Here is a 27835-nt window from a genome sequence, read left to right as displayed (position 1 = left end):
GAAGGTTTCTTGATGACATGGGCAGAGTGACATTCCAGCATCATGCACAGCCAACTTTTGCATCACATTTGCAGAAATTTCTTCTTCTTCCAAATATCAGCTGTGAAGAGAACCATAGTGAGGACTCAGCCAAAAAACACTATAATCTCATGCACCTTATATGCAAGTAGGATTGCTTCCAAAGAAAGATGCACCTTTAACATACAGGTGTATTTTAACAAACTTTGCAAACTCTTGGTGTAAAGTTGCATCTAAGCAGGCTACAGCCCATTTTGCTTCCAAACTTTTTACAAGTTATCTCATAGTGCTACTGCAATACAACTGCTATCACATTTGCAAAGCTAAGCAAATGTTTCAAATTGGACACAGGACTCAGGGGGTTGGACTAGATGACCCTCGGGGTACCTTCTCGCTCTACAATCCTATGATTCTATTAAATATGAGAAATGTCTGTTAAAGGTCTTCAGGAAAGTGAATGCCAGCCTATTGGGAGTTTAGTATAAAAGAGTATCTTTACAACACCTGGAGTGTAGATTATTCCATAATAGCAACAGAAAGACTTTTTATGACTTTTCTCTTTTAAATATGCATAGTAATATGCATAGAGAGGAAAAGGCTCATAGCGTGAATCAGTTCAGGCTATAGTTTAGTGAAATGCTGGCTGCGTTAAAAAATGTAGGGAGGGGATCCTTTATAGTCATTTACAGAGAATATATAAATCTTCCCTAATATTGAAAATCCAGTCTTCAAAAGGCTATGGAGTCCATTATTAGCAGCTCGGAATAGCCTCAGAAACTGGAATGGAGTCATTACATCACTCCCATCCAATCAGGTCCATCTAGTATTAAACATTCCAAGCACACAATTTGCTATAACAGAGCTCCGTGTTAGGATTAAGCACAATTCTCTTGCCACAATACCTAGAGAGCTGATGGGGATATAATTTTGTTGTGAAGTGCCCACTATAAAAAGGGAAGGCCAAGCATATGTCTGATTGTAATTATGCAGGTCAGGATTTGCCAGTTCATTTACTGTTCCCTGGAATTCAGGCTGGTTAGATTATCCAAGTGAAAAGCAGAGGCAGCTGCCTTTTCAGCTATTTAGAGAATGAAAATTTATTAGTAGTGAATGCATTGCAAGAGGGAAGAGAGGGACTGCAGCATGTGACGATTAGAGACAATATGGCTAAAGAACGGAAGCATCAGAAATGGGGAGGGGGGAAACAAGCAACAATATATTAAAAAATGGTATTTGGGTAAGCAGTTGATTTCCACAAGTAGTTCTCCATCATGCATCAAATTGCTGTAGCCTCCCTAGTTTCTGGCATTCAGTCCTAATGTAAGGTTACCAGACGTCCCCGTTTCGACAAAATCCATTGAAGTTGAAAAGTGTCCCTGGATTCATTGAAAGAAATCTGGTAACCTTATCCTAAGGCCTGTTTAAAGAATTGGAGTGGGGCTGTCCTTATTGTTTCTTTGTCCCAGGGTTTCTCTGCACAACTGGAAATAGTTATTCACCTAGCAGCACATGCCAACACACCTTCTGCACTCCATTTTAAGACTATTACAAAGCGAAGGCTTTGGGGCTTTTCTTATCTCCTTCCTCCCTGCTGTTTTGTTTAATCTCCAGCCTGTAGAAGAGTTCTGGAGAATTCAAAAACTTGCTTGCTACTTGTGACATTTTAAACAGTCCTCATAAAGACCTGTGGGTCTTTGATAATCTCCTAATGGACAACAAAGTCTATACCTTGTAGACAGGTCTGGTGCCAGGATCTGGCCCACCCAGACAGATGCTGGAGTTGCATTGCCGGGCAGCTGGGTCTGGGGAGCTTCCATTAACAATGTCACACAAGTAGCACTGGCTTAGTGTGAACATAAGAGCTCATGCAGGCTCCTGGCGAAGTGATTGTGGCTGCTTTGCTTTCTCAATGGTAATTTAGCTTGCAGTGAGCATGAGGCATAGTTTGGCTTGGTTGCCATCTGAACCCAGCCATAGTGTCTGGGACATTAGAATGGAAATTGAGAATGGCTGCTTCCCAGCCAGCCACAACTATTGCCATGTAACAAGTGCAGGGGTGGGACGGAAAGCTCAGCAAGACCGGAGTTTGGTGATGCAGTGCTTTGGAATTCCACCAGAGTGCTGAGCTGCAGGCTCACCTGATTGGCTGTAGATACAGCAAGCACTTTGGCAGGGGGAAAAGAAAAGGGGATTGAGAGTTAGGAGTTGGGTGTTCTTGGTGTTCAGCAGGGTAGAAGTATAGCTCCTGAGCTGTGTGTGAGAGATCCACTCTGCAGCCAGAGAAGGAAGTCTCTGAGCTTTGTTTGAAATACAGCAATTAGTGTCCTTTTTCAGGAGTATACAGACAAGAGAAAAACTGGGAAGCTGAATTGGGAACAGGAGAAGTAAGAGTTATTAGTGAACACTCTACTTGGGTCTCCATTCAGTAAGAAAGGGATAGAACGTCTTGAGAAAGAGAAGAATCCCAAACCAATTAGGAGGCATTTGGTGATCCCCTGGGTCTATTATACTGCTAGAGGAGCCTCAGGGGTGTGATTAATAGAAGGTTAGGAAACTGACAGAAAGTACCGCCTTGTTTTAGAACCCAAGTATTAAGAACTAAGCTATACAATTAAGCTTAAGAAACTGAAGTGGGGAAAACTGAAAAGAAGTTTTAAATCTGAACAAAGAGGTTTACATGCTTTTCTGCTCTTGAATTATTTGAATTATTTGAATTATTTGATCGTGTCTACCAAAGATGGAGTGGCCAAGTAAATATAAACTGCCCTTAATTCAAGTAGTAACTAGCTACAGTGTGCATGGAACCACTACTTTAGCTAGTCTTCTATATTTTCCTGCCATGTGATTTCTCTGCTTTCCTAGATATTAGCTCAGATACATACTGTAAGTGCCTCTTGTTACTCATCCGCAACACAATATGGGTTAGTGTCTCACCAAGTGGCTCTCTGCATATATTAGCAGACTATCAATCAATAAATGGTTGTCCGTATTTACCCCCTCTGTCCATAGAAAAACTAGCACCTTTAGAATAACACTGGAATCAGAGCTTGGCACCCAGTGAAAAAGGAACAGCATAGAATTTTGAAACTACTACTTTAAAATGTGTGATCCTGTGCAGAAGACACTCACTTTAAAAATGTACCAACCCTTTTGCCTTCATTATTTTTATTTTATTTTATTTATTATTACTTTTATATTGCTTCTTTTCCCCAAGGAGCTCAAGGCAGCACATATACTTCTCCCTTTCCCCATTTTATCCTCACAAAATCAGTGAGTGGCAATTTGAACCCTGGCCAGCACTCTTAACCACTTTTCTACATTGGCTCACATGGCTGCAGTCCTGCCCTCAGTTACATGAGCAAATACATTACTGGCCAGGTCAACAATCCATGTTATGGTCTGTGTTTTCTGTAGCATTTTCCACATGGAAATAATTCTACAGCATAACATATTCTCCATTCTTTTGCATTGCTGTAATGATATTCTGCAAAAACACATTTTTATATGTTCATTATGCCCAGTCATGTTTGAACGACTAAAAATAGCACAAATAAAAATCCCCTTTTCTAATTTGATATTTGCCTTTTGCCTTCTTTCCATTTGACCATCTATTTCTTTCCCGAAAGTCCAGCTTTAAAACAGCCTTCTTCAGAACCATTAATCTTTCTTTCTAGAGAATAATTAAAATACAGTACTTCAGGACATGAATGGTACTGGTAAAGCATTGTCTTGCATATTTTTGACTAGTAGGTTCAGTTGCCTCAAAACCTGAAAGAATATTATGGTGTGTTCCCAAAAGAAAAGATTGAGATGTACTGTACAAGCAAGTTGTACATCTTTATTCAGCCAAAGGAACAAAGCTTGTTGTAATGTATAGATCTCACCTTAAAATCATAGAGTTGGAAGAGACCACAAGGGCCATCGAGTCCAACCCCCTGCCAAGCAGGAAACACCATCAGAGCACTCCTGACATATCGTTGTCAAGCCTCTGCTTAAAGACTTCCAAAGAAGGAGACTCCACCACACTCCTTGGCAGCAAATTCCACTGTCGAACAGCTCTTACTGTCAGGAAGTTCTTCCTAATGTTTAGGTGGAATCTTTTTTCTTGTAGTTTGGAACCATTGCTCCGTGTCCGCTTCTCTGGAGCAGCAGAAAACAACCTTTCTCCCTCCTCTATGTGACATCCTTTTATATATTTGAACATGGCTATCATATCACCCCTTAACCTCCTCTTCTCCAGGCTAAACATGCCCAGCTCCCTTAGCCGTTCCTCATAAGGCATCATTTCCAGGCCTTTGACCATTTTGGTTGCCCTCCTCTGGACACGTTCCAGTTTGTCAGTGTCCTTCTTGAACTGTGGTGCCCAGAACTGGACACAGTACTCCAGGTGAGGTCTGACCAGAGCAGAATACAGTGGCACTATTACTTCCCTTGATCTAGATGCTATACTCCTATTGATGCAGCCCAGAATTGCATTGGCTTTTTTAGCTGCCGCATCACACTGTTGGCTCATGTCAAGTTTGTGGTCAACCAAGACTCCTAGATCCTTTTCACATGTACTGCTCTCAAGCCAGGTGTCACCCATCTTGTATTTGTGCCTCTCATTTTTTTTTTTGCCCAAGTGCAATACTTTACATTTCTCCCTGTTAAAATTCATCTTGTTTGTTTTGGCCCAGTTCTGTCAAGGTAGTTTTGAAGTGTGATCCTGTCCTCTGGGGTGTTAGCCACCCCTCCCAGTTTGGTGTTATCTGCAAATTTGATCAGGATGCCCTTGAGTCCATCATCCAAGTCGTTGATAAAGATGTTGAATAAGACGGGGCCCAAGACAGAACCCTGTGGCACCCCACTTGTCACTCTTCTCCAGGATGAAGAGGAACCATTGATGAGCACCCTTTGGGTTCGGTCAGTCAGCCAGTTACAAATCCACTGAGTGGTAGCATAGTCAAGTCCGCATTTTACCAGCTTCTTTACAAGAATATCATGGGGCACCTTGTCAAATGCCTTGCTGAAATCAAGGTAGGCTACATCCACTGCGTTCCCTTCATCTACCAGGCTTGTAATTCTGTCAAAAAACGAGATCAGGTTAGTCTGACATGACTTATTTTTCAGAAATCCATGCTGACTATTGGTGATCACAGTATTCCTTTCTAGGTGCTCACAGACTGTTTGCTTAATGATCTGCTCCAGAATCTTCCCTGGTATTGATGTCAGACTGACACTTGTTCCACTTTGTACAGAACCAATGAGTTCAGATGGAGAAAATAATTCTGATTCAGAATCCTAAGCATGTTTGTTGTTGTTGTTGTTGTTGCTGTTGTTGTTGTTTAGTCGTTTAGTCGTCTCCAACTCTTCGTGACCCCATAGACCTACTTGAAGTGAATCCCACTGACCTCAGTGTAGCTTACTCAATAGTATGTGTGTTTAGGATTGTAGCTTTAGTTTCTTCTGTTTGCTCAGAGGAAAAAAATACTTTGAATAAAGGAAATATTATCTTAGCTTGCCCTTGTGGGAATAACAGCACATATTCTTTTTGTTTCAGATGTAAACTTTCAGGCAGGCAGATTTTAAGACATGATGATGAGGCAGTTTTTCTATGGTACTCAGCTATGAGGGTAAAAGTCTGATTGTTTCTTTTACTTACCAGATATCAAATTTTTACTAGTAAAGTCCAGCAGAGTAAGCATGTTAGGAGACTTGGTAATGTTATTGACAATAACCTACATGAGGAAAGATGTGGTTACATGACCATCTTGGTATAAAAATAGCAGGGTCACCTTGTTCTTGGAAATTGATTTCACATGTCTGAGCAGAAAGCTGCATCCTCCGTCTGCAAAGTTGGAAATCCATTTGCATTTTCAGATATTTGTAATACCTTAGAAAATGGAGAACACAATGAAAATATTGAATTGTGGTTAGTCACTGTTGCAGTACACAAACCTTTTGATGTTTACATAGCAGCGGATAAATGCATAATCTCTGTCTGCCTTGACTACTTCAGTCTCAATCTTGCATTTAGCATTCAGTGCATTCAGATACCATATTGCTTGTTCAAAGCATGGTTTGGAGGATTGGGGGAAAGCTCTTTATGTACATTCTCCCTCTTTCTACATTTCAATCCTTCCCTCACACTCCTGGCTTAATAATATACCAACTTGTTTCAGAAACCTCAGTTTGCTGTGATGTCAGAACTTGCACACTATGGTTTGAGTGATTAGCCCAAATCAAGATTGCAAACCACCGGTTTTTATTTCTTTTTCAATGCTGATTTGGAGGGTTGTATCAAACTACAGCTTTCTGGTTGGATAGCATAGCAAACTGTAGTTTAACAATTAGGAAGTACTGTATTAAACTGAAGTGGAGGAACATGAGCACATAATCAATCCCCAACCCCATAAACCATGGGTAAGCAAACTAAGGCCCGGGGGCTGGATCCGGCCCAATCGCTTTCTAAATCCAGATGGTCCGGGAATCAGCGTGTTTTTACATGAGTAGAATGTGTCCTTTTATTTAAAATGCATTTCTGGGTTATTTATGGGGCATAGGAATTCATTCATTCCCCCCCCCCATATAGTCTGGTCCCCCACAAGGTCTGAGGGACAGTGGACCGGCCCCCTGCTGAAAAAGTTTGCTGACCCCTGCATAAACCATGGTTTAGAGAGAATGTAAACACAGCCAGTGTTGAATGTGATTGCGGGATAGGGGGATTTTTGTTTTATTTTGTACTTTTTTCAGAAACTGCAGACTGCATAAAAAGCATACATTTCCTACAAAAAAAGACAAAAAACCCTTTTGTGCAATTTCTGTTTTTATCTTGTGTTTTTATGTTTTGAACCACCCTGAGATCTACAAATTTGATAAACAACAACAGAGCAGGCAACAGTGCTTCTGTAGCACATCGGATGCTGAAATATTCCTTGTTGTTTCAAGAGAATATATATATATATATATATATATATATATATATATATATATAGTGGTACCTCTACTTACGTGCACCTCTTCTTGCGTATCCTTCAGGATATGCACACAGCAAACCCAGAACTATTTTTCCGGGTTTTGCTGTGCACGCATGCACAGAAGCACTTTTCTGCGCCGTGCGCGTGCACAGAAACGGTACCTCCGGTTGCGGAAACCTCGGTATCCAACTGGATCTCCAGAACGGATCCCGTCCGCAACCGGAAGTACGTGTGTGTGTGTGTGTGTGTGTGTGTGTTGACACACACATGCATACATACACATATTCTCTCTCTCTCTCTCTCTCTCTCTCTCTCTCTCTCACACACACGTATATGCATTTAAATCCTCGCTCTCAGAAGCTCAATTCAAACCCCATTCAGCTCCTTTCAGAACAAAACCCCATTGACCTTGAAGTATGATCATCCTCTTAATATGGAAGTAGTAATGTAACTAAACTTCAACTAAGAGCATTTTCTAAAATGTGTATTCAAATCCTACATCATCTGTAAGTCAGGTAAAAGGACCACTTTGACCAGAACATGTGTTTGATTTCTGTCCCCCACTTTCTAATCACATAGACAACCTCCAAAATTAACACACTAGTATAGGCCAGCATATTGTAATTCCCAATTATGACTCCCACCCCTGACTGTTTACTTGCCATAGGGTGACTTTAAAGTGCTGCTTTTGTAGCTCAGGGCCAAACTAGGCCCTATCCAAATTAGGAAATAATGTGATAGGGAATAAAGTGGCAGGAGTGCTATAAGGAGGAGCTGGATCCTGCCCCGTCCCCAGATTGCCTACCTCTTCTCCACCCCATGATGCTCCCTTGCAAACAAAAGCAAACAATTGATTACTGAATTCAGTACTACATACTGCATACGTACTACATACGTGGTGGAGTCTCCTTCTTTGGAGGTCTTTAAACAGAGGCTTGACAACCATATGTCAGGAGTGCTCTGATGGTGTTTCCTGCTTGGCAGGGGGTTGGACTCGATGGCCCTTGTGGTCTCTTCCAACTCTATGATTCTGTGATTCTACTATAAGGAGTGGTGATGACTATTGAAAAGGACTAGAAAAAACTCATGGGTGATGTATCAAGCAATAGTTGTTCAACACCTGGAAGAACAGTACCCATAGTTTAAAGCACAGTCTGACGTGCATGAAGTGTGATTTTTAATTTCCCCCCTCCCCTCCTTTCCTATAAATTCTAATTGTTATTGATACAAAATACATTTTATTTATGCTCACCAATCAGAGCAATACACATTACTATACATCATTTCTGTAATAATCATAATAATTTTGGTATATACACTTCGACACAACTTCGTTTATATATGTAGAAACGTTTATCTGAGTGTTCATTGTTTTATTTTTTATTTTTATTTTATGCAGTTGCTGCGTGGCATGTGCTCCATTGTAAACAAAGATATATCTTGATGCAACCATGTTAAACAGTTTAAATATGAAAATAAATTTTTAAAAAACCAATGTTATATTTAAAAAAGCCGTCCACTACAGTAGCTGAATTGAATCTTAGAATTTAAAGGCTATATCCGCTCCAGATGCTGGGAAAAACAAGGAAGGGCTACTGACTCGATGCCACAGCTCGTCTGCTTTCCAGGAGCATTTGTTTAATACTGTTTCAAACAGCATACTGTTTGTGGTAGAAGCAGGACCAGAGGGTTACTTGGTATTGTTCATCAGTGCTTCTCACATAGGGGTGGGAGGGGGTGCTGTTGAGAGAAAGGTCTGTGCAAAGCAAGAACTGTGAGTCTGCTAAGAGTTGCAGAAATAAATGGCAGGTGTAAGTTTTAAAAAGCACTATGTTAAAGATGTGATGCACATACTTTTTCATAGCTGCTGCAGTATTGTTACTCCCCACTGGTAATAACAGTAAATTTGGTCCTCAAATGATTTAAGTTGTACAGTTATATCTCTGAAGTCGAATAGAATCTGTTCCAGAAGTCCGTTCGACTTCCAAAACATTCGGAAACTAAGACGCGGTTTCCGATTGGCTGCAGGATGCTCCTGCAGCCAATCGGAAGCCACGGAAGCTGTGTCAGACATTTGGGTTCCAAAGAACGTTCGCAAACCAGAACACTCACTTCCGGGTTTGTGGCATTCGGGAGCCAAAAAGTTTAACTCGCTAGGCATTTGACTTCCAAAGTACGACTGTATACCTCTGCCTTAGAAATTAAAAGATACTTGTGTTGATTGTGGAAGAGCCCTAAGACAACCCCAATCTTTATTTTATTTATTTTAAATTTATTTATGAAAATATTTATATAGCACAATTTCCTTAAAGAAATATAAGTGGTATACAGCAACAAATATTATACACGCACACACACAATAAAAATACATATGCCCCTGATTATGTTGTGGTGAAAGTGGCTAATGGGAGATTTGGGGTTTTTTTCTTGTAGAAAACCTGAAAAAGGAATCCAGTACCTAATTGAGAGAGGCTTTGTGCCAGATACGCCTGTTGGAGTTGCTCATTTCCTTCTGCAGAGAAAAGGACTCAGCAGACAGATGATTGGAGAATTCCTCGGAAATCGACAAAAGCAGTTTAACCGGGATGTGTTGGAGTAAGTAGCAGATATGAAGCATCTGTTGCATATTTAAGTGTACGCTATGTGGATTTTAAAGAAAGGGATGTTCGCCAATTGTTTTGTGCATAAGCTAAGTGCAGTTTCAGAGAAAAAGATAAACCAGGAAAAAATCATTTCCCCATATACATTTACAGCTATGCCCGCAATTCAGAAAGACTGTTCCAGAAGGAGGTTCTTAACTATTTATCTGCTATACTATAATCTATTATTATTTTAATTGTCTAGGATATGCTCATCCAGAAGGAAAGTGTCTATTGATTATAAGTCCTTTGTTATTCCTTGAAATATTACTCAATTCATTGTCTAAAATAAAATGACATGAAAAAATGTGGAAGACTACTACCATCCAGAAAGCAAGTGCCACAATATTTTCAGTTTTGATGTGCTGTACTGCGTACTGCATGCCAGCTCATGACATATTGGCCCAAATTTATAGAATTATGTATACATTACTTTGATGAAGAATTGCTGTTGAATGCTGAGGTTCCTATTGATTAGTGGTACACCTTAATCAGCAGAATGCACTCATATAAATATGCTTTAATGAAGCATTCTACACTTGGCAAGTGGGTTGTCTTATTCCTGGACCCACTTGATCTATATATTTCCTTACTACAAAGGAACAGTGAAGCAGGGCCTTCTTCTAGGGGGCGGGGAGGGGGGCGGAAATCTGTCAGCTCATCGTTCTTCCTTGAAAAATCAACACAGATTTTAAATTCCAAAGTGATGTTTTCTAAAAACAGTCCTGTAGATGAGAATGTTATGTTGGCATCTTGCCTAACTCTATTAAAGAGAGGCTTTTGTCCTGGGAGTTGCACCACGTGAAAATGTTATTGATGCCTATTTGACACAATGCCAAAACATATGATCTACAAATAGGCTAGGAAATTTAACCCTGATTACCTCCTCTTCATGTTTACTTCATTGACTAAAATCTTATAAATTAAACATTGGATCTTTTTTGTTTACCTGTTATATGTTTTAAAGGCCATTCAATGAGGTTTTGAGTGCATTTAACTGAGCACTGGAATACAGCCAAAGGAATTAAATATGCAATTGCAATGTTCAGTTAAAACAAGCAACCTTAGGAGTGCAGAAGCTTCCCATGTTAGCTTGTGTCAGGTACCAAGATGGCATTTATTTCTGTGTTGCATCGGGTTATGAAATATGTCAAGTTTTCCTGCATTATACAGCTAACCAAGGTACTAAAAAGACCTGGCTTTATTTGTCGACCGTTTGCTGCTTTATGGATATGTGACATAGCTAATTAGATTATGAGGAAAATTTCATTGTCCATCTCAGAATCACCCTGGGCGTCTTGGTCAGGAGGATGATACTATATGCTCAGTAGTAAGCTACTCTTGGGGACCTGGTACTGCCATCCACAGTAATTTTGTGGAAGACTCTGCCCTTTTGAGATTTCTAGCTTTTCGGACTGTATGCCTCTTTGATGTACAGAGTGATGCCACCTCCAACACACCCTTCCCGGTCCTTTCTGTAGAGTTTGTATCCAGAAATAACCAATGCCCACTGGTTCTCTCCATCCCAGCAGGTTTCCATTATGCTCTTTGTATCTATGCTATCATTTAAAACAAAGTACAACAGCTCACACAACTTGAATCAGTGGCTTCCAGTATTAGCTTTTAAACTCCTGTGCATGGTGTGTCTTTGCGAATGTCTCGGGCACGTATGTTTTATCCAAAGTATCCTCTTTGAATTGATACCTGTCCCTCTGCATTTTAATTGCCTGGTTCTGCCCCTCTCTCATTTGAACAATCATAAACATTTTTACCCTGATGCCATATGGCAATGCATTTTAATAAAAAGCCTTTTAGCATGGGTCATATGTTCTTACCGTGGCACCTGCATTAGTCTATTGTACTTTGCAGAGATTGATCTTTCATTGTGTATAACCTCAAAAGCCTAATATAAAGGGAAGAAACCTCCAGATTCTATTTTATTTTATTGGCAAGTAGACCTCACAGGCAGCAGAAAAGGCAATTAGATCATGGTTTCACAAATCATGGTTTTGCATCAGCCTTTCAAATCAGCCCTGTCCACCTGAGTGCCTTTTCTCCCTCTCTGCAATCCCCTCTCCACTGTCTGCTACACAATTCCTTTCTCTTTTCCCTTCCAGTTATTGAAAAGAGTACTGGGGTGTTATTATGCACAACACTTTAAGGGGGGAAATGGTGTGTGGTAACTGGTACCCCTTCTGCCAGAGAAGGAAAAGTCTATTGCTTTCCCCTTTTGCTATCCACTCAAAGGCATCAGGAAGGAAAGTAAAAGAACACAGGGTCTTCTTGCTGCCACCCTCCCAACGTTCATAGGATAGGCAATGAGGGGACTGGTGTCTGTTCCTCTGTGCCCTACTGCTCAGTAAAGTAGTAAATTAAAGTAATGTTTGGTTGTTTTCTAATGGAGCTACTGACTGGGGGAAATTGCTTTTTGAAGAACATAAAAATGATTATTATTTCTGCCAGAGAGATGTCTTTGAAAAATCATGACCCGCTTACATAAGCTTCTTTAATTGATATATAGTGCTCATAATTCTCTCTTTGCCCTTTAATCATTGCATGCTTCATCTGACTGAATACTATACTAAGTACAGCAGTTGGTATTTTATTGAAGGCAGGGTGGATTGCTGGGGGGGGTATGCTGGAGGGTGGCAAAATCAAAACTCTTCTTCTTCTTTGTCCTAGCTGTGTTGTGGATGAAATGGATTTCTCAGCTATGGAACTAGATGAAGCACTCAGGAAATTCCAAGCTCATATCCGTGTTCAAGGGGAAGCTCAAAAAGTAGAACGACTCATTGAAGCTTTTAGGTATGGACGTAAACAGATAGCTATCACAAGGTTTAGTCACATACGTAGTAGGTTTGAGTGTACTCAGGCTGAAGTAGTTAAATATTATCTTGATCTAAAATTCTGTTCTCACGATATTATATATTGTAGACCAGCCTTCTGGAGTTGATGAGAGATGTACTTAAAAACCTCCAGAGGCCACTAGGTTGGGAAAAGGCAGCTATAGATTCTGGCAGCCCTGTTTGTTGTATCTTATGTTATCAAGTCTAAATGCGAACAAAGAAATGTTTACTGTCGGTTTAAACATTTTAAAGGAATTTAAGGTCACATTCCTATACCCACTTACCCCGGTGTAAGGGCTATTGAACGCAGTGGGACTTACTTCTGAGTAGGCATGTAACGGATTGTGCTGTAAATACTCTATGTTCTCATCTTGTTGAAATGGAAGCATTTATCCTTTATAACATTTTGCAATGTACTCTGCTGACCTTTTAATTAAGCAGTTTAACTTAGCTGAGCAAAGAGCATTAACTTATTAAAGCCTAGACAAATGTTCTTTATCCATGGTGGGGACGTGGGGAGAAATGTGAAGAATCTTCCAATATGCTAAAAATAAAGAGGCCTATCCTCAGAGGGTGCCACAGATCTGTTGAAGCCATTGGTCAGACTCATTAGGCATGAAATGTGTAGAAATGGCATATTAGCATAGATATAAATTATGGATCAAAGTTGCATCAGATATTGTTGCATAGTTTGTGCTGGCATATTTGGGCTATAGCTACATGGTTAGAAGGAGGAAATGGTTACCTGAGTCAGTAGTGCACTTCATTTGGACTGTGATGTTCAACCCAAGAAAATTTGGCCTTTCCATTGCATATTTTGCCCTACAAATATAAGCTGTTTTACACTTGCAGTAGTCTTATATTACCTTACATTGCCATGAATAAATAATGTACTGTATAATTGTCACCACTATCCTATTTCTGATGAATTGTGCAAATCTGGGTAATTTTTATCCTATTTGATCCACTAGGTATGGTTTGCAGTCTGCAGTGATAAATATGTATATGTATATTTTATGTATATTTCTATACAACAAGTGAATATTGCAGGAAATTGAGGGCACTTACTGTAATGGAGTTAGACTAGCCTTAACCACCGGAATATCTAGATCAGCAAATAGTAATTTGGTTACAAAGAGTGGGTATAATAATACATCATCTGCATTAAAGATGCTATTATTAGCTGAGATAATGTGATGGAATGGTAATTAATATTCAAGCATTAAATGTGTGTGTCAGGAGTATAATTCCAGTATCCTCAATGAAACAGTTTATTGGTTTATTCTAAAAGGCTTATTGACTCATCCTTGAATCTGACCACTCTTATTTCGGTGTCTTTTGTAGCCAGAGATACTGCATCTGCAATCCAGGTGTTGTGAGACAGTTTAGAAATCCTGATACCATCTTCATCCTAGCTTTTGCAATCATATTATTAAACACAGATATGTATAGTCCAAATGTGAAACCAGAACGCAAAATGAAGCTTGAAGATTTTGTCAAGAATCTAAGAGGTATGCATAATTCAAAAATCTGCCAGGGTCTAAAGGCTGGGTTTGTTTCATTTCCTCCAGTCTTGAACAGAAAATGTCAAAAGCCACATTTTTCTTTATTAAAAATAATCCAAGAGGCTAGTCTGCCATTTGTACTATGATTTGTTACCAGGCCAGGAGAAGATTGGAAAGGGTTTTTGGGAAATGACAACAGTCTGATTACTAACAATGCGGCAGCACCCGTTTCTAAATAGATCGTTTCTTAAATACTAAAGAGGTAGAAAAGTCTGCCCCATGGCTTTGGAAGCACATTGTTGTAAAAACTGCAGCAATGTTGCAATTCTATGCACACTTACATGGAAGTAAATCATTGAACACAGTAAGACTTACTTATGAGTAAACATGCATAGACATTTGCCATTATGGTCTACACCACAAAAACCACAAAAGAATACAGTAATTAGATTCTGTTCCATATTACGCGTTTGTGTGACTATACCCTACAAAAGTGTTTTAGAACTCTGAGGAGGCTGAGGAAACCGAGATTCAAGTTCTTGAGAGAAAGGAAATGTTTTATAGCTGAAAGACCAATGTGGGGGTGCTTGTAATTTTGATTGCCTCTTGTATTTCTGCACTGCAAACCATCCCTCTCCAGGTCTGTGGGCCAACTTCATTCACTAAGCATATTACAGCAGAAAATCTTTATTAATGTTTTTAAAGCAACTAGGTTGAGAATGTGCTTTATCTTCCACAAATGGTGCTTCAAGACTGCAATATTTTTAACTAACACTGAGGTTTATTATTGCTCGGACATTTAACATTGAGTGTGTGTGTGTGTGTGTGTGTGTGTGTGTGTGTGTGTGTTAACAAACTGCTATCTGTTACCTAATTGTATTGATACTCCACAGTACTCTTGGTTACTGTTGTATCAATAACTAAAAATAGGGCAAATGTGTATTTTGCAGATAGGAATAGAAAATTTTAAAGTAAATAAATATCATACTGATTTTAAAAGAGCATAACTGGAGACCAATTCAGTGTAAATGGCTTGGAACCCAAATACTCAAAAGAGTGCCTCTTCCCATATTAACCTACTTGTCTGTTAAGATCTTCTGCCGAGGTCCCTCTTCAAATGGCATTATTAGAGATATAATACATGAGAGCAAAGTGTTCATAGAAAACTCTCCCTATGCAGGTTCTTCTGGCACCAGTTACAATCTTTTCTGCACCAGAACACCTTTTTAGTCATCTGGGCATTTTAATCTTATGTATATTTTAAATACTGTTTTCTTCGTTCTTCTGATGTTTTATGATTACTCTTATTGATTGTATACTACCCTGGAATTCTAAACAAGAATGAGGGGCGATATTTATATATCCAAATGTCACTGGTTGAAATTCACTTCTTTAATTGTTAAATGGCAGGTTCTTTGGAGATACTGATCATGACATGCAAAGATTTAGTATCAGTGATGTTAGTGTAACAACCAGTAGCTAGATCACATTCTTTACAAGGCAGAAGTGTCATCAAGTTGTAGAGGTATTGCAGTTTTTGAGCTGGTAACAATGATGTTTGGGTTCTGCAGGTGTAGATGATGGTGAAGATATTCCACGGGAGATGCTTATCGGGATCTATGAAAGAATCCGAAAGCGGGAGCTCAAGACAAACGAGGATCATGTGTCACAGGTCCAAAAGGTTGAAAAACTCATAGTAGGAAAGAAACCAGTAAGTTATATTTTGCATTTGCGAGTTACATGTGCAAAAGTAGATGCTCTACTCACTGAACCATTTCCAGCTTTGAGGGCATAAATGACTGCTCAGAAAGTGTCTTTCCTGAGTTATTGGATCTATTTTGTATAGTTTCTTTAGTTTTCTAAGTATTTATATCCCACCCACTGTAAAGCATAGAGGTTTTTATTCCTCTATATTAAACATGAAAATATTCCAACATCTTTTTATCCCCGCGTGCCAGCTTAACGCAAACAACCAAAAGTCAGCGCCAGTAAAGAAATCATATTGCACCTTAGGAATATGGCAAGAGTCCAAAGAAACAGAATTCCAAAGTTGTGGGGTAGCTGTTGTGTGTATATGCGAAGGTGGGCACACTCATTGCATCTTTGTATGCTTACAGATAATTGCTTTTCCAAAATTAAGAGGTAGAGTTATACTACTTTCATTGCCTTATAGACTGGAAAGTGGAATTTTGAAAGCTGCAGAACTACACTGTAGAATTTAAGCTTTGTGAGAAACTAATTCAAATGATTAAATAAAGTCATTAGGATTATATTAGCGTTCCTTGTGCTCATTCCTGCTTAGTGACAGCGTAACTGTGCAAAAGGGCATTTGAAAATAAATGCCCATCATTATTTATAGGCATGTTTGCTTTTATAGGAGTTTAGTGATAATAAGACCACGAAGTATTTGCTTGATATGATATGTATTTCTCTGAAATTTAATGAACTTGTATGTGTCTTTTTCTGCTGTAGATTGGATCTCTACACCATGGACTTGGTTGTGTAGGTATTTCCTTTAATATTCATTTCTGTTCTGTAAGCAAAGCTCATCAGAAGGGCCCTAACATGTTTAAATCCTTTGTTGTTACTCAGATTTTGGCAGTTCATTGCTTTTTCATCCTAAATATTTAAAAGTGTCAATTGTTGACCTAATGAAACATTTCCATTTTGTAAAGGAGCTAGATTGTGCTTTCTCTGTGGGGTTCAGTATCACACAGATAGAGCTTGGTACAACAATGAAATATAAAAGTGAATTACGGTAATTAGCAAGCATAAGTGAAACTGGGGGCAGCTTTGTTTATAAACCTGGCTGAGGTCAGTTGTCCTTAGACATATTTTCTAACAATTTTAAGATTAAAAACAATTTGCCTCTCCCCTCAAAGGTGTGCATGGCCTCTGATCTGCAGATATTTAAATGTACATCTCTCTCTTTCTTTTGCATTATTTTAAAGTCAGAATATTTCATAAATGTGCTTTGCTTTCATTGTTTTTAGTGTTTAATCAGCTTAATCAATCAGTGTGGAAACTTAGCACAAGATTATGCAGTAGAGGAATGTGGGACTGAGACATTCCTTTAGGATCTTTCACACACACACAAGATGCAAAACAGTGAACATTGAGCATTGGGTGTGCCCTTGCATGTCTTCTGTTTATCTGTTATATATAGGGGTTAGGGGACAGGTATAGATGAAGGTCTTCACATATTGTCATATAATAAACGTTGAAATACTGCTGTTGGTGACTATTGTGGGACCTTTGACTGAATATGAGAAACGTTTTCTTGCTGACTTTGTGTTATACTTTGAGACACTTCATTAAAACATTTGTATGAATATGAAGTATATATTATATTCCTCATATGGAAGGAATTTTAAATTGTGCATGCTGCATCAATCATTGTAAAAGTGGGCCATGTGTGGCAGGTCACTTTGCTGATCAGGATTCCGCCCCCCCCCCCCCCGCCCCCCGTAAGTTTGGCATATTTCCTTAGATGTCATGGATGCCAAAATAAAATTATTGGCTCAGGAACTGAGATACAGTTCCTCTGCACTGGGGCTAAGAAGAACTTAGAATCTAAGAAGTTAGACTCTAATAAAAATTCATTGCAATTAAAACTTATTGTTAGTAGCCTTCTGTTTGTCCATGTATAAACAGGCTAGCATCTCGTGGAAAAGACAGTGGAAAATCCGTATTGACCTTGAAGTAAAGGAACCTTAGTCCCTATACTGTATCAGATACAATGCATGCACTGGCATGGAGCTAGGGGGAATTATTTTCACCTATTCCCCCTACTGAGGAAAATCAGGATACTGTTGAAGAATTAATGATAGTAAAGGTAAAGGGACCCCTGACAATTAAGTCCAGTCGCGAACGATTCTGGGGTTGCGGCGCTCATCGCGCTTTAAAGGCCGAGGGAGCCGGCATTTGTCTGCTTCCGCAGACATTTTTTCCAGGTCATGTGGCCAGCATGACTAAGCCGCTTCTGGCGAAACCAGAGCAGCACACGGAAACACCGTTTACCTTCCTGCCGGAGCGGTACCTATTTATCTACTCGCACTTTGATGTGCTTTTGAACTGCTAGGTTGGCAGGAGCTGGGACTGAACAATGGGAGCTCACCCTGTTGCGGGGATTCGAACCAACCTTTCAGTCGGCAAGCCCAAGCAGCACAGTGGTTTAACCCACAGCACCGCCCGCGTCCCTGTGTTAATGATAGTAGCATTGGACAACAGGCTTCATGAAATAACATAGGAGTTTACCACCGATATATAAATATGATGACAAAAAAAGGAAAATCCAAAATGGTGCAAAGAGGGGCTAATGAAAAGCTTTTCCTTAAAAGTTTTTTATTTTCACCATTTTAAAACTATTTCCTCCTTCACCATTGTGGAAAAGACTTCACCTAAATAATACTGAACTCCTTTTTAATTGACCAAAGTCAGCATTGTACTATATCCCACAGGTCCTTTCTCTTCCACATCGGAGACTTGTTTGCTACTGCAGGCTCTTTGAAGTTCCAGATCCAAATAAACCACAGAAGCTTGGATTACACCAGCGGGAAATATTTTTATTTAATGATCTGCTTGTGGTATGTATCTGACAGGCATATTTTTATAACACATTATATTAATGCAGAGACTCCATTAAGTAAAGGGGCTTACTTAAATGCAGAATCCATGTAGGGGCACTATGTGGGTTTCTGCATGGATTGTTATTCATATGTGGATGAAGAGCTGTATGTACAACTACAGTTGTATGCAGTGCTCAGGATCAGCTAGGAAAGTTGTGCAGGGGAGCCAAAAGGCTAGTAAATGGAAATGGTATTTTAGGCAGAGTTTGTCATCAGGATGCTTACTGGTGTAATATTATAAGGGTTCATTGTCCATACATTTCAGTGTTTTTAACTAACCGAATACTTTCTCCAACATTGATTTTTATGCTTGTTGATATTTTTAGGTCACTAAGATCTTTCAAAAGAAGAAGAATTCAGTCACATACAGTTTTCGACAGTCCTTTTCCCTCTATGGAATGCAGGTGCTCCTTTTTGAGAATCAGTGTAAGTGTTTTTAGCCTCTCATATGAGTTATGGGTAAATTGGTGCACATCATTTCTTAAGAATAACTATACCTTGAGGAAGTGGTTTTTTCCCCATTTTTTAGAAAAGATATTGCAGAAATGCAGTGAAAACCTATTGTTAATATTGACGTGATAGTGTGATTTTGCTTTGTTACCACATTTATTTGAATGTTTATGAAACAGAATAAGAATAGCATTCAAAGACTTTTAAAAATAAAGTATGAAATCTTGATTCTCTGAAACATGTGAGCTATAATGGTTTAGTATATGTACACATACGGGATATTTGGGAGAAAAATCAGTTTGGTTCAACACAGCCTGACACTCTCCTCCAGATTTCTCCCCCTTCAGCATTTTTCTTTAAGCATTGCATAGCCATTATTGTAGCTGAAGGCAGCAAGCTACAAATATCCCACCCAGCCTATCTGCATGTTGCAGCTGTCAGATTCAACTTGTTCTCAAGGAATGGAATTCATATACCTTCTGAGAATTCTGTCAATTAAAGCAAAGGCAGTGAAAAGCATTCCATTTAGAAGCTGGCAAGGTGATGGGAATGATTGGCAACGGGGAGTGGATGATAAGGGTAAAATGTATTTTGAGGAATCAGTTAATTCTTTGAAAGGAAATAAAGTCTTTATCTCCACATTCGTAGGTCACGAGGGAAAGACAAAATAGATACTTCCACTTTTTCCAGAACAAACCTTCATTTTAAAAATATGAAGGTTTGCAGTTTCTTTTCACTAGAGACCACGTAACAGTAAAAATATATTCACCAACTGCCTTCCTCCTGCCAATTCTAACCTTTCAAAAGTCTTCAGAATATATTTTCATACCCCTTTCTGAGAATTGATCTAAGCGAACATTTGTGTATCCAGCTGTATATGTGACGAGAACCTGCTCGCCATCCGTAAATAATCAGTCTCACCAAGATGGGTTGCAGAAGTCTGGCCGCAGCTCTCCCTAGAAGCTGCTGGAGCACAGCCTTTATTGTGTGTCCACGAAAAGATACAAATTCAAGGAGAGAGCTTTGCCTCAGTCAGTAGATAAAAGACAATACAATACATTAGTCTCATGTTCTCACACCAGACCACGCAGTTGATCATGTTATACTACGTGGACCAATCATTGGATGGCATGAGCTCTCCACGCGTTGATCATGCTTCCAAGCAATGCTTTCTGCTATGAAATCATCCTTGCAATAATAAACTTTTGCCCATGCTCTTATGGACAAATGACCATATTCCCACATATATGTACTATTTTTTGTACAAAATATACATTGTTTTATATATCCTCTTTTGATGGTGGACACATCCATTTTATACGGTTTTTAAACATTTCTTGCCTTACTCAATTTCATGTGGGCTTTATTTATTTATTTATCTATCTATCTATCTATCCTCAGAAAGTTTTATATTAGTGTTTCTTCTACAGTTCACATTACAGTTATGATTTAAGATTAATGACTCTGAAACCTAAATATTTACTTTATATGTATGGCTAAAAATTCTATATAATATCATTTCTAATGTCTGTGTGGCCCAATAAATCACTGTGTGTTAAATGTTTTTTTACTCAGTACTTTTATCAAAAGTAATTAAAAGTACTAACATGCCTTATTTAGTACTTTTAGTACTTTTCTATTTAGAAGCCCTTTTGGCTCAAAAGTGTAAGGATTGGGGCAGATGATGGGCGGGGGGACCCACTTATATTTGATTGCCATAGCTGCCAATCTTGTGATGATATTTGTTTACAATTTTATAAGATGCACTTTCATTAAAAAATACAACAAGGCGGAATACAACATATAAACACAAAATAATGATATTCATTTTAAAAAGCTTTAAAACATTAGTAAATACTGATTGCCTTAACAAGAAAATTCATGTGGCAAAGGCCTTTCTGAACAATAAAGTTTTCAAGTGACATATGAATGAAGGAGGGATAGTTCCCACCAAACCACTGCTGCAAGGAAGTTCCACAGGGCAGGGCCTGCCTCACCAGAGTCCCTGGTGATGGTCTTGAGGGTGTGAGGAACCACCAGAAGTGCCCTGTCAGAGGATTTCAGTGATCATTCAGTCTACCACTGCATCAAGTCTGTGATATATGGCGGAAATCCTTGAGTGAGTGGTGACTGTTGTTTTCCCTCAAACGCCCCTCATCATGTATGATGACACATTTGATTCACCCAGGAGACTTATGTGGCTGAAAAAATGACAGCAAGTAGCTGTCTACAGGATAAACCATAGGTTCACCCCCATAAAATGCCCTCTTTGAAGAATCTGCATAGGCATCTAGTCAGCCACTGTAAGAACAGGATGCTGGTCTAGATGGGACTTCCAACTAATCCAACAGCATTCTTGGTTCTAAGAAAGTCGTTTCCCATTTTTCAGCCTACAAATGGTGGGATTTTGCCAAGTTTATAGTTTTGTAGTAATCTTTGAATGGCTGTTCAGTAAGGTCTTGTGTTCATTCGGACCTTCCATGTTATTCCTGGAGGTAGTTGGTGACAGAGAGGACACAGTTTCTGCCGGAAACTGTAAAGAATGTGATAGACCTGTAGGCATCTTAGACCACCTGAAATAACACCAGAAACACCAGAGACCTAGAAGCCCTAAGACTCCAATACATATCTCACGCAGGGTAAGTTGCCCAGTCTACTGTGGGAGGAGCACAATAGACACAGATGCTTTCAGACCTCATCCTATCAGTTGCACATGGTTACCAAGAAATGTTAATGTGGTAATGGAAATCTTTGATGTACTGGGATGTACAGTGGTACCTTGGTTTACGAACTTAATCTGTTCCCGAAGTCCGTTCTTGAACCAAAGCGTTCTTAAACCAAGGTGTGCTTTCCCATAGCAGCGAGGGACTCAATTTACAAATGGAACACACTCAACAGGAAGTGAAACATGTTCTTATTCCAAGGCAAAGTTCACAAACCAAAACATCTATTTCCGGGTTTGCAGTGTTCTTAATCCAAGTTGTTCATAAACTAAGCTGTTCTTAAACCAAGGTACCACTGTATCTTTTTCACATTTGGAGATGCAAATAGGGAACAGAAAACCCTTGAAAGAAATTAATATACATATATCCCTTTTACCACTTCCTAGATTATCCTAATGGCATACGGCTCACATCAGCTGTTCCGGGAGCAGATATAAAAGTTTTGATAAATTTCAATGCACCAAATCCCCAGGACAGAAAGAAATTTACGGATGATCTGAGGGAGTCTGTTGCAGAGGTACAAGAAATGGAAAAGCACAGAATAGAGTGTAAGTACAAAGGTACATATAGTAGAGCATTTAAAATTAATTATGTTAGGTGAATCTATTTTGGCATATTTACAAAAAGTTTTCTTTATAAAGTTAAAAAAGTGTGGCTGAATACTACTCAAGATTAAACTGCAGTTGAAATACGAGAATGTTTTACTAAGTGCTGATATACTGCATTTTCCTCAGGAGACTTATAGTGGTCCAAGGGCATCAATTTCAGCTGGTGGGCTCTGACCACACTTTTAAACTCCATGACTGGCTGTTACCACATGGTTATGTGCCACTGCCATCTGGAGTCCAGCAGAAGGATTTGCATTGGTATGCTGTTATGATGCAATTATGCACACAGACTACCAAGGTGCAGTGACACCCAACCAAATGAAGACATGGCAAATTTGATAGCATCGCTTTGTTCATTGCTACCTAATGATAGTTATTTCGTTATTTATTTATTTTGCTTTGTGTGCCAGAGAGTACGTTGTGTGAGGTACTGTATCTGAGCATTTCTGGTGCCAAAGGAGAAGGGATGGGGAAAAAGGCTTAGGTAACATGAAATATTTCCCAACACTGAACTTAATAGGAATGTGCCTTCTCACACAGAGCTTTCTGTTGTTGAAGACCTGAAAAGGCTCCGGTGTGTGGCCCAGCTTCTGGAATGCTGTGCCTTTTGCAGACTGAGCAAGCGTTATTTGTCCAGGTGCCAATTTTTAGAAGCATTGTGTTTGGGGTTATTGAAATTATTAACGAGCCAGCAAAGAGTCCATACCTATTTTTTCAGCGCTACAATCTGAAAGAGCCAATAGAGTAATTGGCTTCTGCTCTCTTTTCAGCTGAACTTGAAAAGCAGAAAGGTGTAGTACGACCAAGCATGTCTCAGTGCTCTAGCCTGAAAAAAGAGTCTGGCAATGGGACATTGAACCGTGCCTGCCTTGATGACAGTTACGCCACTGGGGAGGGTCTTAAAAGGAGTGCCCTTAGCAGCTCTCTTAGAGACCTCTCTGAAGCAGGTATGCGTTTCTTCCTTCTTTGATAAATATATTCATTGAACCTTAATATATATGTGTGTGTGCGTGTGTGTGTGTTCAAAGAATACACTAACAAATATGAAAATGTAAAAATGTAATCCTGAGAAAGTTAAATATGTCTTATTGTTAGTAGTGTGGTTTTTTCTGTTTTTCCCCCTCTGCTTATTCAAAAATTCCATTTGAAAATATTAAACTGTTGTAGCTTTCTATGTACACTTTAAAAGGAGAAAGAAGACAGAGAAAAATTGTAAGTTTATAATAAAATAATGGTTAATTAAATGCTAGGTATAATGCTAGGAGTCAACTGTTTAGTTTTGCGTCCCTTTTTGTTATTTTCTTCCTTATATTGTCATTAGGGGAAAAAACCCACCCAAATCATTGTGTATTGGCTGCTTCTTGTGCATTTTGTGCTTATGTGTATCCATGTAGTATATTGATGAATGAAATTGAGTGAAGCCCTGCTAAATTCTATCTAGAGAAACATAAATCGGATATAGTTGTGTGACTGGTGCTACTTTATCGTATTGCTCAAAACGTAGACTCTAGATCTTGCTGAAACTGTGGCTTGTGTATATACTACACTACTGTTGCCAGCATAATGGGGAAGGAACCATTTTGGCAAAGTAGTAATTTCACCACTGCTTTTGGGCCTAAAGTTTGAACTGATCTGGATGGTGATGGAAGTTTAAAATATATTTTAAATTATAGATGTTATACCTGGTTTTGGAATGTATGCATTTTAATCATTACATTTCACCCATGTGTGCAGAACGTAGAAAAATGCCACTACGATTATGACTGGAAATCAATGCCCTGGTGTATTTTGAATGTCAGGCACTACATTTCAGCTATGTGTGCAAAAGAACAGGCACGTTATTGGTTCCTGCTGTTGCTAGTAGAATTGCTCTGCCTGTTAACACCATGTACACTATGCTAAATTATAATATACCACTAGCAAATAGATTTAAATTTTTGCTTACTTTTCATCCTATATATTATTTTGACCTCTATATAAAAGTGAAGTATACCTTTCTCTTTAAAATATCATGTGTAAGCTTCTACTGTGCTACAGTCATCAATACTAATCTTAAGTATGTGCTATGTGTAATTATGTGCACATGCCTATTTGTGCATCAAAATATACACATACTAATATCTGCATCTTTATTTTTACCAAACGGGTTTACTTTCTATTTAGCCACAATTATTTATCCATAGTAATTATTATATATTACTTTACTTTGGGGACAATTCAGTGACAACCATGAATCCATTGCATGGAACAACACCAGTGCAAAGGTCCACTGAATTAACGCTTTTTAGAATTTTATTTAAAAATGTGCACTTGAGTAGACTTTGGATGAGGCCTCAGTCGTCATTATTTAGTTTCATGTAAGAATGGTTTCACTTTTCTGTTTTTCATTGAGAATGACAACATTCATTTTTAGAAACAGGATTTTCACTAATGTACCTATTACTTGACATGATTCCCAGTTAACACTTTTCATCCTACTAGGAGCTTTCAAACATTTACTCCAGACATTGTCATGTAGCTAGCTTCATTTGGAGGATTCTTTACCATAAACAAGATGAATTTTTCATAAGCATGAAACATCCCATATGTCAACAACATATGCCTTCTGTTGGCATATACTCATCGCTGACAAGTTATTTTCTGCAGTTGAATATAGGCGTCAGACTGAAGGGTTTAAGCAGTGACTATGTTAAACCCAGCTAAACTTAATTTTAACATTTTTATTGAGTCATAATTATGGAGAGTTTATGTTTGGACTTGTGCAGTGCAATTAATTTAAGAAACACACACACATACAATCAGGTATTGGTTAGGATAACCTAGGTGGTCTTTTCATTGATTGTGTTAGCTATTGCCAGGAACCAACTAGAAACAGGTGCAGTTCTATAGAAGTTGGCCTTTGGAGTGATTTCCATGGGTTCAAACATGGTGCCCCCACAGAAAGTTTTCTCCATGCAGTTTCAAATCATAGAGGTAAAATGCTTCACATGGTAACACATTCTGTGTAAATTATAGGCTGATACTGATGATCCTTTGATTTCATGAAAAAGGAACAAGATGTGTAGATAACTTCTTTTACTACTTTTTAAAATGTGTGTATCTATAGGGTTCATGTTAAATATGATCTTCAAAGATACATGTTTGAACTGGCCCTCACTGCAATGAGATTATGAAGTGTTTAGCTTAAACAACACTGTCATTTTATGCCATCACTCCCCTCCAATAGAAAGTTTGAGCATATAGCCAAAAATCATGTAGTGTTGCCTTGCTACAGGACGCAGGAGGAGGCTGATGAAGTAGATTATGTGTATCTTATGTAGGTAGAAACATGCTTTTTTCAAAAGGTTACCTTGTGGTTTTTTTAAAAAATAACTTAATTTTACCACTCAAACAGTGGTTATAACTGCTTTATAATTTTTATTTCAGAGATTGTTTAAATATGTAATAATGTTGTTTTTGGATACTATGACGTATGTAAAACTTGGATATTTAATGTTTTTATTTTTAAAAGAAAAATATGTCAAAAATGTTAGGGCAAAGCATCTTTTAGTTCAGGGCCAGGGAACCTGTGGCCCTCTACACATTTCTGGACTACAACACTCATCATTCCTGACCATTGGTCATACTGGCTGGGGCTGATGGGAGTTGTAGTCCAACAACATATGAAGGACTCTCCAGCCTGCATGTTGGATTTTTTAAAGCCCTATATTATTCTCACCACCTGAATTAGGTTTTCCAGGTCTCTAGCATTAAATATGTCCTTTAACACTTCTCCAATTTATTAAAGTATAATTCATTTAAAATAATAAATGGCTAGATTTTAAAGGCTGCTTGACAAAGTCAGGTTTACTTGTTTGTGTCTCATGCAGCCCAGACAACTTCCACAAGTTGTTTCATTGTGTGATAAAGAATAAATAGGTCCAAAAGAAATATCTGTAAGCTGAAGTGCATATTTGCAATTTGTACAGTGATCTCCGGAAAAGGCCCTTGGTAACTGACTAGCCATTTGCTGCATGATGTTAGAGAAAAACTTGAGCCAGCGTTTGGATTGCTTTGGAAATATGACCGCATTTACCATCTTAAGCATCATTCTCCCCCCCCCCACCTGCATAATTGGAGGAGACATTCAAGGATAGTTGTGAAAGATTCAGAAATTTGCCAGATGCATCACCATGGTATTGTAAGAGTAGGATTGATTTTGAGTCAGAAACCTACCTCAGATGAGTCTGAGCATTTTAAGATGACAAGATGCAGTTTAAGATGATGAGATACAGTTGCTTAAATTAAAGCCTACAAACATTGTGGTCCCATATACTCAAGGTATATGAAGCTTGTACTAATTTCCTGAAATTTGGAAAGTATCCAGGTTGCCTTCTCAAGGCAATGTCATTCCATAATTGCAGTGCCACACCAGAGAAGGCCCTGCTTCAGGCAGCTATAGATATGACCGTAAAGAATTGTAAAATTATTTATTTACTTATTTATAACAATTTTACTGCCTTTCACTGAACGTATGTCAGGGAACATATGCCCAACGTAATAAAATAAAACAACATCAATAAAAGAAAACTCTAAAATAAAAAAGAAATGGGGCCATTATATCTTAATACATCTTAAAATATCTGCATAAATAATCATTTATTAAGCTGGCATCTAAAAGCTTGTAAAGTAGACACCAAGCACACCTTATTAGACAGATATTCCAAAACTGGGGCACCACTACCAAAAGAAACCTTCATTGTAGATGTAGTAGATTTGTTTATCTGTATCTAGTTATCAGGTTATCACAAGATAAAAGTATGAAAGTAACACAGCTAACCAATGAACTTACCTCAGACCCTAATAGTCGAAGGAAGTGATGGGCACCTGGGGCTTGTCAACTTGGGAAGGTAGCCTATCTAGAAGGAGAAGGAAAATTCTGCTGCCTTACAGGACATCTTCAAGAGAAGAAAGGGCCAAGGAGTAAATCCTACACAAATTCAGAGTGGAGTCCCTAAGACGGTTGGATGGCGCCTTGTATGCCTCCTTCTGGCAACTCCTGCAGCCAAGCCAGTGCCAAATGCATTGCTTTCCTTTCCTTTGGACCATATGAGTGACACTGAAAGGGAGGGTCCTGTTGCCTGGGCAGCTCAGGCCCTCCTTGTGCCCTGGGGAGGTCACTTCACCCCCAGAGGCACACTCCATTGACTCTTGAGACAGAAGGATACCAACAAGAACAAATTATTGTTGCTGTTATTATTATTATAATATTTTTATACTGCCTGCATCTGAAAATCAGGGGGCAGTTCACAACATAAAAATACAACATAACACAAATTACATATTAAAACAGAAGCAAACCGATAAACCCCCTCCCTCCAACACATTTAAAAGGCCATAGAATGTTAATCAGCCCAAGGACTGGTTATAGAGAAGGGAGCCACACTAATCTGCAGCTCTGGGTAAAAAGAAAAAAGGAAGAT

General features: G+C 38.8%; 1 protein-coding gene and 1 long non-coding RNA gene across 15 annotated transcripts in view; one reads left to right on the top strand and one right to left on the bottom strand.

Moving 5' to 3' along the window:
* Positions 1 to 27615, bottom strand: LOC307209732. The gene is made up of 3 exons (XR_013835731.1): positions 27205 to 27615; positions 5793 to 5890; positions 1 to 100 (listed from the first exon to the last, which is right to left on the bottom strand). It is a non-coding gene; the product is annotated as an uncharacterized lncRNA (long non-coding RNA).
* IQSEC1 (IQ motif and Sec7 domain ArfGEF 1) overlaps positions 1 to 27835 on the top strand; it is a 313774-nt gene that overhangs the window by 277435 nt on the left and 8504 nt on the right. For all 14 annotated transcript variants that reach the window (XM_079964974.1, XM_079964973.1, XM_079964972.1 and 11 more), the window contains 9 exons: positions 9408 to 9569; positions 12296 to 12418; positions 13804 to 13970; positions 15536 to 15675; positions 16437 to 16466; positions 18425 to 18550; positions 18919 to 19018; positions 22152 to 22313; positions 23144 to 23320. In XM_079964974.1, coding sequence (XP_079821100.1) covers positions 9408 to 9569; positions 12296 to 12418; positions 13804 to 13970; positions 15536 to 15675; positions 16437 to 16466; positions 18425 to 18550; positions 18919 to 19018; positions 22152 to 22313; positions 23144 to 23320 — 1187 coding nt within the window. The remainder of the gene's footprint in view (positions 1 to 9407; positions 9570 to 12295; positions 12419 to 13803; positions 13971 to 15535; positions 15676 to 16436; positions 16467 to 18424; positions 18551 to 18918; positions 19019 to 22151; positions 22314 to 23143; positions 23321 to 27835) is intronic.

This window comes from Podarcis cretensis, assembly GCF_951804945.1.
Source record: "Podarcis cretensis genome assembly, chromosome: 2".
NCBI classification, from domain to species: domain Eukaryota; kingdom Metazoa; phylum Chordata; class Lepidosauria; order Squamata; family Lacertidae; genus Podarcis; species Podarcis cretensis.
Note: the sequence above shows the minus strand (reverse complement) of the source record. Positions and strands in the feature narration are given on the sequence as shown.